Genomic DNA, 16,447 nt, shown 5'->3' with positions numbered 1-16,447 from the left:
TTTAATTGTATTATGTTACTGTAAATATTTATTTTTAATTGAAGAATAAGAAAATAAATAAATATATATATATATAATAGTTTTATTGAGGAATAAGAAAAGCAAATAATTAACCCTAACCTTGAACTTTTGAGATAGCCTTCAAAATCAAATGATTTGATTTTCAATTGAGTAGGAGTGTGACATATGCAATGCAAATGACTTGGAAGTAAAAAGGGAGAAATATCACACTACATTTTTTTTAATTAAAATATTTGGGATAACATTACAAAATGATAAAAACATTAACAAGGATATCTTAAATAAGATTAGAGGTAACAAATGAATCAACTTATTTATTATATATATGATTTATTTATTAAATAATTCATTTAAGTTATATAATAAAATAAAAAATAAAAAATTAGATTCAATCTATCTATTTTATTTTATGAATTATTAATGATCTATTTATTATTTTTTTAAAAATTTATTAGATTATAATATGAGATATTTATTAGATTGAGATTTAAAAAAATTTATTTTAACATATGAAAAAGATCTTAAGAATTTTAAAAAAATATATATATAAAAATGTAATGATTTATATAAAAGAAAAAAATTTAAAAAATGATATTTAGATTTTTTTTTTTTTATGAATAGATCAAATATTCATTCATTAAAAAAATTATTAATAGATAAATTTGATAAATCTTTTGTTTTAAATAAATTAGATGAATGAAATTTTTAAATGATCTAAATAAATTAATGAATAATTTTTATAGATGCGATAAAATTATAGAATCCATCTTTTTACCATATGTAAGTTTAATTGTTAAATGGAGGAAAAACATAAAAAATTGTTTGTTATAGTAAAGTACCTACCCCAATCAGAGAGAAGTACTTATGTCGTATCGTATGATGTCTCTCTATAAAATACAGCAGTGAAAGTTAGACTTAAAAGGGATAATAATAAGAAGAAAAAAAATGAATATAACAAATGTAGATACATGTGTGACCACACAAGAACAAAAAGGATATCAAATGATTATATATATATATATAGATATATATATATATAATATAATATAATATAATATAATATAATATAATATAATATAATATAATATTAGTGTGACACTAATTAAGAAAAAAATGGCAGAATAATCGATAAAAGTAGTTTGTACAAAAAAAAAACAAAAACACTTCTAGGGGTCACAGTCCAATTGCATTGTGTGATTGACTTCATTTTTGTAGTTATATTTAAAATAGCAGTAAAACTTATAACTAATAGTGTATTAAAACTATGATTCTCATTCTCAAACACTTGAATGAAATCTCATATTTTCTCCCTAATTATCATTTATTTCAATAAACTTTTTATTTTATTTTACAATATTTGTTTTAATTTATAACGACATTATTTTATGTTTAAAAAATAAAATAAACGATTTTAAAATAAAATTAAAAGCAAAATATATCAAGTTGACATTTTTTATAAATGTATAGAGAATCATATAAGCATATATTATTATATCATTATATTATTAGTATAAAATATTTATCTATTTTATTAATGATTGATTTTTGTCAAAAACTCTAAGTGATCATTTTAGTGATATTTTCTTAAATCTTTTCATTAGAATACTTCTAATAAAATCTAATTAATTTAAAATAAAAAGTATGTTAAATAAAAAGAATTAATTATCGTTCATATTAAGTTTCTAGAATACTTTAATTTAAATCGAAGAAAATAAATACATATATCACTTTGCCGGAAATTTTAGAGGAGCCAAATTTCTTTTAATGATATAAATGTTTAAACGATAATAAATGCTATCTTAAAATTACTAGTTCAAAATTTTAATGATTGTCTGCAAGAATATTTAGTTGAGGCAAAAAAAAGTTGTTAGATTAAAGGGGGAAAGCAAATTTTCCTTCCAATTAAAGACATGTTCACAATAATTTCTGCAATTTTCAAATCCAATATTAATGTTATGTTTGGTTTACCATTTAAATATTTAATTTGACGCTCACGTTGAATTGATTTATTTGGTAAATTTTTTTCTTATTAAGTTGAATGATATTTCTATTTTAACATACCTCTCAACCAAAATAAAAATATTGTTATATATATATATAAGGTATTACTTATGTATATAATATATTATTTTATTAAAAATATTTGATTGTTTGATATGTAAGGTACTGATATCTATTAAATTTATAGAAGTTTCATTGTATATTTAACAACTTGAATTGTTTTATTTTTTTATTGATAGTAGTGAATATATTGATTTGATTATTCGTTTTTTTTTTGGGCTCTTGTATTATTTGACTGTTATGAAACTATTTTAGTATTACTTGTAATTTAATTTATGATATTATTTTTTAACAATAATAATAATAATATTTTAACAATTCAAATATAACTGAAAAATAATTAGATAAATAATATTTATATTATTAAAGTAATTTTAATTACTATTACTGAAACAAATTTTTATTTTGATAAAAATCTTTTAAAATAAAAATATGTAAACATAAATAAATTAAATTAAAGTCAGTTTTAATTAAATTTAAATTTAAAAAACTGAAATCAACTCTATTTAAATTTTTAACTATTAATTCAATCATACACTAACCCCACATGGTGGCACTTTTCTTCCTCTTCGGCCTTTTAGGCTTTTACTAACAAAGACCCAACAGCAATTACGACCCGCATGTGTGCAGTGTGCTATGCCTATGAGCCTATCACCACCAGAGACTATACTGGAAACACCATTCCCACCAACATTCAACAATTTTTTTTAATATAATTATATTATTATTGTAAAGTATTTTGATCACTAATTTCCAAGCCCAGAACTAGATCGGTATGTATCTTTTCTTTCAATTACATTTTTCTAAAAACTCATCATTCTCTAATTCAATATTTTATTGAAGAAAATTAAAATACAGTTTTAATAAAATCATAAAATTTATACAAAAAAATTGTTGGTTAAAGTCATTTAACATTCGAACTTAATAAAAGTTATATATGAATCTTCGGTGGGCATGGAGTCACAAAAATACAACTTTACTTATGTAAAGACAGATTTGATTGGAAAGAGTTATATTAAAAAAACATAGCAGTTGTCAGTTAATTCAACATAGGGAGTATATTTGAATTTTTTACATAAATATATTTTTTTTAAATTACTCAATTAACCACTGTGCAGCTTTATTTAACATAGGGAGTATATTTGAATTTTGTTGCAAATGAATGTCGTCTGTCAATTATGTTTTGTTCAGGAGTGACGTACTAAGGATTTGATACATGCTGACCAGTCTCTTCATGCGATCGCATGGAAGTTCGACCAGTCTCAAATGTTGTGGAAGTCCTTTGTTGTTGATGGGTCCTTGGATCTTGTAGTAGTCGTGGCACAGATAAAAAATAGATGGAATTGGCCATGTACCATTCCATGTATTCTCGTGTGTGAAACAGTGGGCCTTGCATTGGATGACCCATCAATGTGTGCTCACGTCTATTGTTCCATATGTCGATCCACTGAGCATGTCTTGTAACCCAATTTTCATCTTGTCTTCCCCTCATGTCAATGTTGTGCATGTTATCCAAATTATTTGGTGGAGAAGGGACATCCTGGAAGAGACGAAATTGCAATTTCACTCTATCAAATTGGTGTCATTCAACAATTGCAAAACAAATAATGGAGGTGCATGATGTCCATAGTAGAGCATCTCTATATGCTTGCATCGGTATTGCTGTTTGCAATACTCCATATGGCGCCCATAAAAATTACAAAAAAAATTAAACTTCTTTAGTTAACATATTATGCTAAACAAAAGAAAATAAAAAAAATAATAAAACTTTGATTTTAAAGAGTTACCTGGTCATTTTGAATGTGATCAAACCTTGATCTATATCCAACAACATCATTATGAGTACATTTTGAAAGTTTAAAACTCTGCCCCTACTCCATTTACAGACTAGAGGGAATGATGCTGGTAACCTGGAAATAGGCGCAATATATGGCATGCGATGCCATGCCCAAGACTGTAACAGAGATGCACAACCACCCATTGTTTTGCTACTAACATTTGTAGCTCTACACATTTCCCTATATAACATAGCTAAACAAGCCGATCCCCAACTATATCGTCTTGTTCTTCTAAGATTTATTAATAAAGATAAATATATAAGATGTACCTTATTGCCTGTTTTGCCAGGCATCAAAACACCTCCTATTAAACCTAATATATATGATCTACAATGTGCATCAAGTTGTTCTTGAAATGACTCCTCTGGTAATTCTAACATATTATCTCTTAACCACTTTAACTTAATCATAGAGCCAATTAGTGACTCACCTTTAACTGGCATGATTCCGAGATAGGTGGAGCACATTTCCTCCCAGTCATATAATGTTGGGCCAATGACTGGTAAACCATCAACTTTTAAGCCAAGTTGAAGTGCAACATCCTCCAGTGTTATGGTGCACTCTCCCGTTGGAAAATGGAATGTATGAGTCTTAGGTCTTCATCTTTCAACCAAAGCTGTGATTAATGCGTAATCCACTTTTAGATGTCTGAGCTTTGCAACCCCAGAAAAACCCACTTCCTCTAGTATAGGAACAATTAGAGGGTGAGGTTCTGGTATTGAATGACAGTAAGAACAAATAATATTCTCAGTCTCCTGCAATAATTACCAAAATTAGTACTAATTTGTTACAAGTTAATTGAAATTTAAAGTAAATAACGAAAGTGCTAAACTTACCGTTCTACCAATGAAAGCATACCTATGCTCATTTTGCTTCCACAACAACATTTTTGATATTTGGTTAATGAAAATTGAACAAAAAAAAATTCTTACTATCAAGGTGAATCAGAAGCAGTACAAGAAAGGAGTAAAAAAGACAAACTCAGCTGAAATTGCATAAAAAAATGAAGGGGAGGGGGTCTATTTATAGAAAAACGCAAGTTTTACTGTTTACCCAAAACGGGCCGTTCTAAAACCAGAACGGCCTGTTCCAAATCACAAACCCTTTGTTAAAACAACTCCTGGAATGGGCCGTTCCAGGAGTTAAAAAAACTGTGTAATTTCTATTTTGGAACAGGCTGTTCTAAAACAAGTGAATGGTTCTATCCCTGTAAATAAAGCTGCACAGTGGTTAATTGAGTAATTTTTTTAAAAAAAAATAATATGTGTAAAAAAATTCGAGTATATTTTGTAAGAAGGCATACGCAAACCCAGAAATTTGAAACATGATAACGTTAACACGGCAACGCAAACAGCAATGAAGGAATTGTTAGGGTTCGTTGAAAATATGAATGAATAATAGGAACAATGTTATTGTGTACCCTGTCCCTATCCTAACCTACTATTTCTATTTCCAATACGTAAGATCTTTATCGTATCCAGTCAACGGTCAAGAACTCCTCATCGTGGGTCCCACAGTCCCCATGGCGCGTGGGAGAATTAAACTAGCTTACTCGACTCCACCGATCTCACTCACCAGTCACCACACAAGTCCCCATCTAGTGCACAGTAGTAAGTAGCATGAAGACACGCAAAGTGGCCACCACCATCCTTGTTTTCTTCTCTTCACTTTAACTTATTTCCCCAACTCTATATCTCACTCTCTGCAACTGCAAACTCACTTCGCACTTTCCACCTTCCACCTTCCACCTTCTCCATGGCGCACCGCTCCTCCCACCAACGTCGCAACTTGGACCCTCCACAACCCAATCCCACCAACGCAGATCCCATTCAGACCTACCAACCCTCTTTTTTGGTTAAACAATTGACCAGCCTCAACTTGAGTCACGCTCACAAAACCCGTCCACCCCGAAAACACTCTCCTCTTGTTGAAACCCGTGTGCAGGCCAAGGCCATGACGACCTCTGCTATAGTTACTGTGCCTGCCAAGAAAACCCACAAAGAGCATCCCAAAAGGGCGTGTTTGGAATTGGAAAGGAGGAAACTTGATGAACCTACTGAAAAGGGTGTGGTCGAGGTCGAGAAAACCAGGACTAGGAATCCTCATTTGGAGAAACATGATGACGATGTTGCTGAGAGAATGTCCGTGTCTGTGTCTATGTCTCTTGCTCCCGGTGGGGGTAGAAGGAGATCCTTCCGTGGGTCACAGGCTGATTTAAGAGATGTCTTTGCGATCAATGGTGCCAAAATGGTTTCGGTTGATATGCCACCGTTTATGCAGATCCATGCTGTGGACTGTGCCAGAAAAGCTTTAGATAGCATGGAGAAGTTCACATCCAAGACCCTTGCGCTCTCCCTCAAGAAGGTACAAAACAAAAATCATTTTTTTTTTAATTTTAGTCGCTAATTAATTAATTAATCTATTCTTCTTCTTGTGTTGGGACTTGGTTTAGTGTTTCAAAACTTGTCTATGGTTGGTTGGTCAATGATGTTTGTTGGGTGGTTGCAGGAATTTGATGGGGTGTATGGGCCGGCATGGCACTGTATTGTGGGGACTAGTTTTGGCTCCTTTGTCACGCATTCCGTTGGAGGCTTTCTATATTTTTCCATGGATCAAAAATTATACATCCTTTTATTTAAGACCGCGGTGCAAAAAGCAGGTTCAACTTGAAGGCAATGGTGGCAAGAATTTTGCTGCACAAAGTCACAAAGGTTTAGAGTGGAACCATACTCTGTACATTAAAAAAGGGATCACCCACTTTATTTCCCTCTTTGTGGGTCTCAACGGTGTGTAACAAATGGAAGAAATCGACTTTACAAGGGACATGCCTCAATTGTTGTTGGGTATATCTACATGTCATGTATCTAACTTTTTGGCTGAAATCTAATTTGATTGTACAATTATTAAAATTTTAATTTTTAAATTATTTTATTTCAATTAATTGTATCTAGTTGCTACAAACTATAACAACAAATTTCTGCCTAACGATTATGTTTGAAGTTAAGATCTTCTAAATAATTGTCTTTATTAAACTAGAACCTAGCACGTGATCTTGCCTTGTTATGTTAGTTACAATTTTTGCTAGGGGTAACTTTCATCTTAGTTGTTATATATCTGTGATGACTAGGAAAAATATGGCGAGTAGTGTCCCTAGCTAATGTACCAAAGGAGAAAAGTGAAATTGCTGGGATATATATCAGATATCTGATATCTGAAATGATAAGGCATTTTGTTGTTAGTCATGAAAGGTCACAGAACGTGCTGTTAGTATTCTCACGTCGCTCTCGCTCACTACTTCTTGCCTGCAAAATTTGTGCATTCATTCAATTTTCACAAATATTGGGGTCCATGCCAGACCCTCCATTCTCGCTCTTGTCCATTTGTTAATTTAGGTACAAGTTCTTAATCCTATGATCGAGAATTTGAAATCTTGTCTTTTATTTCATAGTTTAACTCAAATTTATTCAAATATTACATCCACCCGAATAAAAAGGAAAATGTTGGCAGCAGTGGACAGGGGTGTTTGTTAAAGGTTCATTTGATGTTATGTCTTCCAACTCACACAATATGTGTCTGTGACTTGAATAATAATTTCGGTGGGTTCTATTAATTACGTGAATCGTAGTAAAGGATATTTCTATATAAAAAAAATCATTTTTTTTTATTTTACAGGTTAATTAATTAATTAATCTATGCTTCTTCTTGTGTTGGGACTTGGTTTAGTGTTTCAAAAAAATTTCTATGGTTGTTTGTTCAATGATGTTAGATGGGTGGTTGCAGGAATTTAATGGGGTGTATGGGCCGGCATGGCACTGTATTGTGGCGACTAGTTTTGAGTCCTTTGTCACGCATTCCGTTGGAGGCTTTCTATATTTCTCCATGGATCAAAAATTATACATTCTTTTATTTAAGACCGCGGTACAAAAAGCAGGTTCAACTTGAAGGCAATGGTCGCAAACTCAAAGGTTTTTGTTTTCCTTTGAGTTTGGTGTTTGGTTCTTTGCTCGTGTTTATGGCATTTCTTTTCTCTTCTGTGAATGTAGGTCTTAATCTGTGCGGATTGAGTTTGTTAAGTGGTTGTTGTGGTGTTTACTCTGCACGTGTTTAATTAGTATTCTATTGTTGTGTTTCTTTCTGTTCTGTGCTGAATTTACTTCTTATGAATGTTCATACTGCAACTTTGGACCCTAAAGTGCAGAATTTAGTTTTATAACGTGGTTGGGTTGGATTCTTAATTGTAAGAGAGATTTCAGAGTTATGAAATGGGATGTTTGTAATTATAATATGTTCATGGGAAGGTGCTGCGGTTGAGAGAGAGTAGAATGGGTTAGACAGACATTTTGCATTGGTGTTGTTTAGTTTTAGTGCAGACCATAAATGTAATGATATGTTTCGGTAATGTTTTTTATGACAAAGGTGAGTGAATGAGTTGAACCCGGATGATTAACTTGAGGAATGCGGATGAATCTTTATTCAATGGGATTCTGTAATACAGGATTTGATGGAAGGAATGCCAAATTGAAGGCTTGCTGATTTTGGTCCCAAATTACATTAATGATTAACAATGAATTTGACAAATATAATATTCTGGGATGCTTATAAACTTATCATTTTTATGACTGAATTGCATGCTTGAGGTTGACAGAGATTTGTAAGTAGAGAGCAGGTACTTGATTGGAGGTTTTTATTACAAGTATGAGAGACCCTTTCTTCACTGGCTAAAAGATAAATTTGAACTTGCATTGTTCCTTTCACTTCCATGAGTGTTAAATTGGGGACATGAGGGGGTTGTCGGATGCAGATCTAAAGGCCCATTTCCCTGCTGAAGCGTGGGATGAAACCAAAATGTTTGTTTATTCCATGCATTTGTCACTTGAATGAAAAAAAAAAATTGAGTGTTTTCTGTTTGAAATGGTTTCAAGCTCCAAAACAATCTGCATGAGTTTTAAGGCTCTGATTGTGTTTATCCGTGTGTGTTGACTTTGGCCCTGTTCATAATGTTCTGGTATCTGGATGCAAATCAATCTCAAAGGTACTTTTTCAAGGAGTGATATATACCTTGGATACCAAAAGGAAAGGCCAACTTCGAAGAATTCTCTAAACTTTGGTAAAAGAATCTTCCTTATACATAATTACTACTGAAAGTTTTCTGACTTGAACTATAGCTTCCAAAAAGATTCAAATTTGGTGAGAATAGAATATTTAAATCTATTGATGTTCCTTTGCTTAAAAAATGCTTGTTGAAGGCAGGATACTCGACCAGTCCCTGATCTAAGGAGTCATGTATTGAATCAAAACAGTGGTGATACTCGAACAATCTATATATAACCTTTTTTATTTTTTGACTTGAGTATTATAAGAAGATCAATCTTGCATTAGTCTCTATTAAATTGAGTGAGGGAAAGTCAAGGCTGTTAGTAAGTAATTGTATAGTTTCAAATCTTACAAGAGGTGTTTGAACTTTAAAGTTGTGGATTTTGGTGTAATTCTTCTGCAATGATATTTCTCAAGGTCTATTCCTTTAGAAAATTAGTACTTTCTTCTCCGTGTGTTAGCAGAACTGCAGCTGGTCTGATAGTAACATATATTAAACTTTTTGATAAGCAATCCCTCCTATTACACGAATGGCACTCACACGTGATAGTGTATGCTTTACAATTTCTAGAGCTAATAAGAGGATGGAATTCAAATGTGGGTTGCCGATGGGGATCTTCTAATTGTTGCTTTACATGGGTAAGTATTCATGCAATTTTCGTAATTGTAGAACCTTAAAATTTTTGTAGAATTTATTAAAATTCTGATTAAAAGTCTTACAGAATCTTATAAAACTTTAAAAGTCATAAAAATTTTGTAAAATCTTTTAAAATACATAAGACTTTTTCTAATTAAATTTTTTTTTTAAATCTTATTCCAATACACCTCCTTAATTTTCACATATCTCAAGTCTGAGGTTATGCTAATGTGACAGGGCGGAGATTGAAGTATGTAAATCACTTCATCCAAGTGTCCGTGTTGTCATCTTACAAGCATTATGTGACATTCGTTTTTTTATCCCTTTTTGTGTATATTGTACGAGTAATGTAATGATCAGATCAAATTTGAGTAATATTTTGTAGCAAGAAGATATTCGAAGTTATAATAAACATGATGTTCAACTTTCAACATTCCGTAAAGAGCGTATTGGAGGTGATTCGCATGGAACTTCTTACTGGTAATAAACTTTTCTTTTTGTGTCGCCATGATTGTGTTGGATCTAAGATTTTGGTATCATGAAAATTGGAGAAGGAAAAGTCGAAGAACGTGTGAATGTTAGAGACTTAAAGCACTACAAGGGTGGAAGGAAGAATGTATGAATATGATTATATGAATGATATGAAGTAGAATTAGTGGTTTTATAACCGAACATGAAGATCAATTGTACTTTAATGCAAATTGTTAACCAAATAATTGAGGCAAGAAATTGGATTTCCCTTGTTTTGTATGAGAAAATTTATCGAGAATAACGACGATCTAAAAAGGGTGACCCAGATCTCCTAAATGCTCGTGTTCATGTTACACTTTTGCGATCCCGTTTTGTCCATTACTCATATCCAAAGGTATCTTTGGCACATCCTCCTATGGCCCTACAAACCCTGTAGTTCATCCCACCGCTGCTATTATAAACGACAAACTTTAGTTACATATTTAGGCTTTTATTTTTTTTATTACAATCAAATTAAATATGTACAACAATTACATGAGTTATAAAGTATTTACTAAAGTACCACATTCTACTGTGCTGGGGAATTTTTTTTTTTTTTTTTTGCACAAACTGGTTGCTGAGAAATGGGAATTGACCATTTGATTTTCTCAAAGCAGTTTTATGTTTATTTTATTTTAATTTATTTAATTCTAATTTTAAATTTAAATTTTAAAAATTAATTTGAATTAAGTTAACTTTTGAAAGATAATTAAATAATTAGTGAATAAGATTATTATTTTATAATTAATTTTTTTATTTTGTAGAGTTTAAGAATTATATTTTAGAAATTTAATTTAATTAGCTCGTGGTGAAAATTGGTATTAAAATTATTATTTTGTGATTAAAATTGTTATTTTATAGAATTTAGTAATTATATTTAAGAATAAAAGAGAGAATAATAAAATTCATTTGTGACATTGATTGAAATACATTAAATTAAAGGAAACAAAAAAAAGTAACACATAAATTATTGAGTTTTTTGGATAGGAATTGGAGCTCTCAAGTTAGGGAGGTGTTGTCATCATTGGTTCATGTTATTTGGATGATTTGGCTTAAAATGAATAATGCTTGTTTCATAAATAAAGATTTTAGCTTCAACCAGTTTATATCTATGATAATCTTTGCGTTGGTATTATCTAGTTTTTTTGCGAAAAAGGCATATTTTCATTCTTGGAATGATGTTCACATATTAAAACATTTTCAAGTTATTATATGATCTCTAATACCGTTTATAACAAAATAGATTGATTGATTCCTTCCAAGGTTTGTGAAGTGCAATATGGATGGTGGTGCCAATGGATCTCTCTCTCTCTATTTTTTATTTTTTATTTTTTATTTTGAAGTTGATGGAGATGCATCGTAGATTCGTCCAAATAAATACACACATCAAGTGTCACGTCGTTTTATTAGTCAAAAAACATTCTATTGTTATTAGTGCATTTAGCATCATGTTGCACTAGTTTTGCATGGTTCTGCTTTTAGTAATGTGTAAATATAACCAAATTAATTGGTATCAGCATACCTGGATAGGCTTAAGCACAGGCTCTTGTTGGCTCCCAGTCACAATCTAGAGCTTAATTTATTGGGTGAACGACAAAATATGGTTGGCACAAAAATATTTTTTATTTGGGAAAAATGTATTTTTAGTCACTATATAGTATACTTTTTCTTAAATATGGTCAAGATTCTTATATTTTTATATCCATGAGTTTGATTCTTAAACTTTAAAAAATATGTGAATTTAGTCTTTTTTCTCCAAAAATTCATAATGTTTTATTTTTAAGTTAAGAGAGACTAAATTAACATGTTTAGAAGGACCTTAATCACGTTTGATCGAAAGTATAGGGATTAAAGACACAAATTCCCCTTTTCATTTCAATTTATTTACACTTTTAAAAACTAAATAATAACAGTTTAATATACTGATTCTGCCAGATAAAATTATATATTTGTAAACAAGTTTTGCACTTTAATATAATTATATTCCGATGCTTATATTCTGCCACATCGTTAACTGTAAATATATTTTTAATTAAAATAATTTTATCCTTACACCATTAAAGGTTAAACCACAAACTGAAACAGAAGTACAGAACATTTCTTTATCAAACAACCCCAATCTTCAACCCATTTCATTTGTATGGGCTTGGTCCTTGCAAAGTTAGTCGTTCCAATGGACTATTGAAATTAGTTGGCATTCCAAGTTGAATAGGATACTCCCAATTTATATTTCTTCAAAATCGTTCATAGGAAAAGAAAATAAAAAAATAAAAAAGAATAATTTTTTTTTATAAAAATCAACTGTTGATATTAATTTTAGTTTATATGAGAAGTTCAATTTTTATTTTTTCTTCTATAAATATTCATGAAAAATCTCATGTTAGGGGGTCAATATTTTATTTATAATAATAAATAATATTCATGTAATGTGTAATAGGTAGAAATGGGACCCATTTAAGATGTGTAAAATAAATATTGAATTGGAGAAAAGAATTGCTTAAATTATAGAAAATAAAAATAAGTGTTGTGTAAAATGTGAGACCCATTTAAGATACTAAGATGGGGATAGCCTAAGGTAAAAAAAAGATTTAACTAGTCAAAATTTTAATTGCCTACTCTAGTACTACATAACACGTGCAAAGTTGAGTGCAATTTACCGAGCATTTGTATTTTGTGGTGGTTTAACAACTAGGACTTGGTAAGAACAATGAATTGAAAGCAAGAGGATTTTTTTTTTGTGGATAGTAAGTAAGTAAGAAAAAATTCCACCCCTGATAATGAAATTTTAAATTCAAAACTCAATGTTGCTTTCGTAAAAAAAAAAAAAAAAAAAAAAAAAAGTGTGAAAAGCGTGCAAGTACACAACTCTAATAATGTCAATATTGGTAAGGATAAGTCACACTTGATAACAATGAGAGATGATATTAGATTATGTGGAACAATGGTCAAAATATACATTTAATATTACTGGTAATATATAAATTAAATTAAAATTTTAAATAATAAATCTCATGTTTTGTTGATAGAACCTTGAAAGCGAGCTTATGAACTTTCTTTGAACTTTTTGGTTCACGCCACACCTTTCTTTGACAGAATTAAATCTGTATCCTAATTAGGCAATCTTATCTTGGAGGAACTTGTCCATCTTTAGAAAGACGCTAAAAAATTTTCTGATAGGGCCACAAACTTGAACTTGGCTACTCACATCACATTCCCCACCGTGGTTTGGGACATTCACGTTTAACATTTTGCGATCATCGATCCTTGTTAAGTGCCACGTTTCAGAAATCAATTTTGCAATTTTGCAATCTCCTCTCCATTGATTGAATATTGTCATAATCAATTTCATCAAATCCTCCTTTGTGTGATAACGACACTCAACTGATTTAATAATTTGTGTATGTTGATTGATACTAAGCAAAGAGGTTATGGTTCTTCCACTTAATCTTCACTTTATTTTTTCCCAAAAAGTTTGAGGACAAGTACATGTCAAAAGCCTAAGCAAGATAAGAATAGTCCTTCCCTTAGAAAGACTAACATATTGTTTGTTGTATATCATTTCTTTTGTAGTGTTCATTAAAAAAAATTATTGGATAATTTTTGTTATGTGTTGTATAAGAATTTTTGAATTTAAAGTAAAATCTTAAAATAAAATGTATATCATAATTGTCAAACTGATTAAATAATCACGTATCTTAAGAAATAAAACATAATAAGAAATATCTAGAATAGATCAATAGCATTTACATCGGTTACATAATATGTATGAAGTGTTTTTTAACCAATATATAAAATATCTTTCGTGTAATAGTGTTGACAAATGATGATAGAGGAAAATTTGTTGTAACTTTGTCACGAGGCATTTGAGTTGTAGCTTTTTCGTGATAACCAAGAAGAAGCTTTTTATTTAATTCTTCGTGCAACTCCCTATTTTAAAAAATGCATTATTTATTTTTAGTTAAAGTAAATTACATTCCCTTTAATTTGAGTTGTAACATACAATAACATTCCCATAGTGGTAAGATTTGCGATCGGATGAGAAATGTCATAGAAGTCAATGTCAACTTGTTGAATGAATCCTTACGTTATATGTTTAGATTTATAACATTCCACAATATCATAGCTTGCCTTTATATATATCTATAAACACTTTAATGTGTTATTTTCCTATTTGTAAATGTTGAATAATCTAAGTTTTCCCAAGTTCTAGTGTTGCCAACTTATTGCCATAACTATTATCCACGGAGGAAGATTTACTGCTTGATAAATAATCAAGGTTCAAAGGTGTTGGAATTTGGAAACTCGAAGAATATGGTCTTAACTAATTAATGTGTATTGTATAACATAATAGATATAATGATATTTGTATGCAAATAACAAAACTACAATAATAATATAATAATAAAAAAGTTGAACTGTTGAATGTGATGGTTCTACCTGGAGACATATGTGACAACCATAGTAACTAAAGAAGGACGATGGTGATGGAAGTTGTAATAAAACATATAATAATCAAATAATAAAGATAATGACAATGTTAATTATAATAATAATAATATTATTATTATTATTAAAATAATAATAGTAAAAATGGTGATTGTTGAGATTTATAACGGTGATAATAATGATAAAAATAATATTATTAATAACATTGACAAATCTATGAAAATTAAAAGTGTAGTAAAAAAAATAAAAAAAATATTTTTTTATCTATTTTTTTAACTCGACTCTCTTTATATAATAAATATTGAATTAAGTAATATGATAATAGAAATCACTGGATAATAAATTAAAATAAAATAATTTATCATACCTTATTTATAATATGTGTTGTTTGATTAAGAGTCTAAAATTAAAATTTTATTTACTGAAACTTTTTCTCAATCAACACATATATGATCCTCACAAGGAAAAAATGCAAGCAATTTTGGAACATGTTTATATTATTAGGCCATCGATTTAGAATTGTCAATAAGCTTGGTGGAGTAATAACATTAATTTGCAAGTGCTATTAATATCAAATATATAGAATGGTTAGTGATATATATTTTTTAATAGTTTTCAAACATTTTTTTTTTGTATTATTAGGATAACTATATAAAATTTATTAAATCATGTTGGTTTTATTTTCTATTTAATAGAACTTTAGATGAAATATGTTTAATAATGAAATATGATTTTTTTTACAAAAATAATAAAAATATATTAAAAATGTACTAAACAACATGAGATTTTATTTAAATAAAAAAACTATTTAAATAAAGTAACGATGATTTATAATTATGTCTTATTTATGTTTTTAATTCTTTAAATTTGGGTAATGTATTGTTTTGGTCAATGAAATTTAAAGTTTGTGTTTTTAGTCTTTAAAATATTAAAAATTATTAATTTGGTTTATCAAATTTAAAAATTATCTTTTTAGTCTCTTTAATTTTAAAAATTATTATTTTAATTCTTATACATATTTTTTTATCCTCAAATTTAAAATATGTTTGCTTTAGTCCCAAAATAAATAAATAAATATATATAGTATTATTTTAATCTTCTGTTCAAATATTATTAATAATTTTTTGTACAAAATTCTTTTATTGATGTTATTATTAGTGAAAATATCACATTAAATTAATTAATACTACAAAATTATCTCGATATGTTATTGTTAGTTATACTATTAATGACCTTGAGAGACTAAAATTGTATTTTTTAAAAAAATTTAAGGACTAAAAGGATAGATTTTAAATTTGAAAGACTAAAATAATAATTTTAATATTTTGGGGATTAAAAATACATGTTTTAAATTTGAGAGACAAAAAAATATATACAATGACTAAAATAATATTTTTAAAGTTACAGAAACTGAAAATATTTGTTTTAGATTTAAGAGACTAGAAAAAATAATTACTAAAATTTGAAAGGTTAAAAATACAATTAAGTCTTTAATTATTCTACGTTATTTATAAGTACTTAAGTTTTACAAAGCGTAAAATGGATATCCTTAAATTGATAAATAACTCATTACATATTTATTTTAAAATTTATTAAATGAAAACATGTTCATAAATTTATTAATAAATGTTATCAAAATAAATTTAAAAAATTAAATAAAATTATAATTTTATTCTTGAATTTTAAAAAAATATTTTATAAATTTAAGTAAATTCTTCCAAAGAAACTTAATAATTTGGTGTAGTAGTTAAGATTTTTGTGCTCACAAATTAATATGGATAATTTAGTCAACGAAAGTTTATGACATATGTAAAAATTTGTCAAACAAGTAATAATTATA

At 28.9% G+C, this 16,447-nt stretch overlaps 1 protein-coding gene across 1 annotated transcript; it reads left to right on the top strand.

Moving 5' to 3' along the window:
* The first annotated feature begins 5,497 nt into the window (after window positions 1–5,497).
* LOC109811687 (uncharacterized) lies at window positions 5,498–6,857 on the top strand. Its single transcript, XM_020375491.3, has 2 exons — window positions 5,498–6,284; window positions 6,429–6,857. The coding sequence occupies exons 1-2, from the start codon at window positions 5,676–5,678 to the stop codon at window positions 6,588–6,590; spliced, it is 771 nt and encodes a 256-aa protein (XP_020231080.1). The 5' UTR covers window positions 5,498–5,675; the 3' UTR covers window positions 6,591–6,857.
* The last annotated feature ends 9,590 nt before the right edge of the window (window positions 6,858–16,447 follow it).

The sequence above is a fragment of the Cajanus cajan genome, chromosome 5, assembly GCF_000230855.2.
Source record: "Cajanus cajan strain Asha chromosome 5, NIPB_CcT2T_4, whole genome shotgun sequence".
NCBI classification, from domain to species: domain Eukaryota; kingdom Viridiplantae; phylum Streptophyta; class Magnoliopsida; order Fabales; family Fabaceae; genus Cajanus; species Cajanus cajan.
Note: the sequence above shows the minus strand (reverse complement) of the source record. Positions and strands in the feature narration are given on the sequence as shown.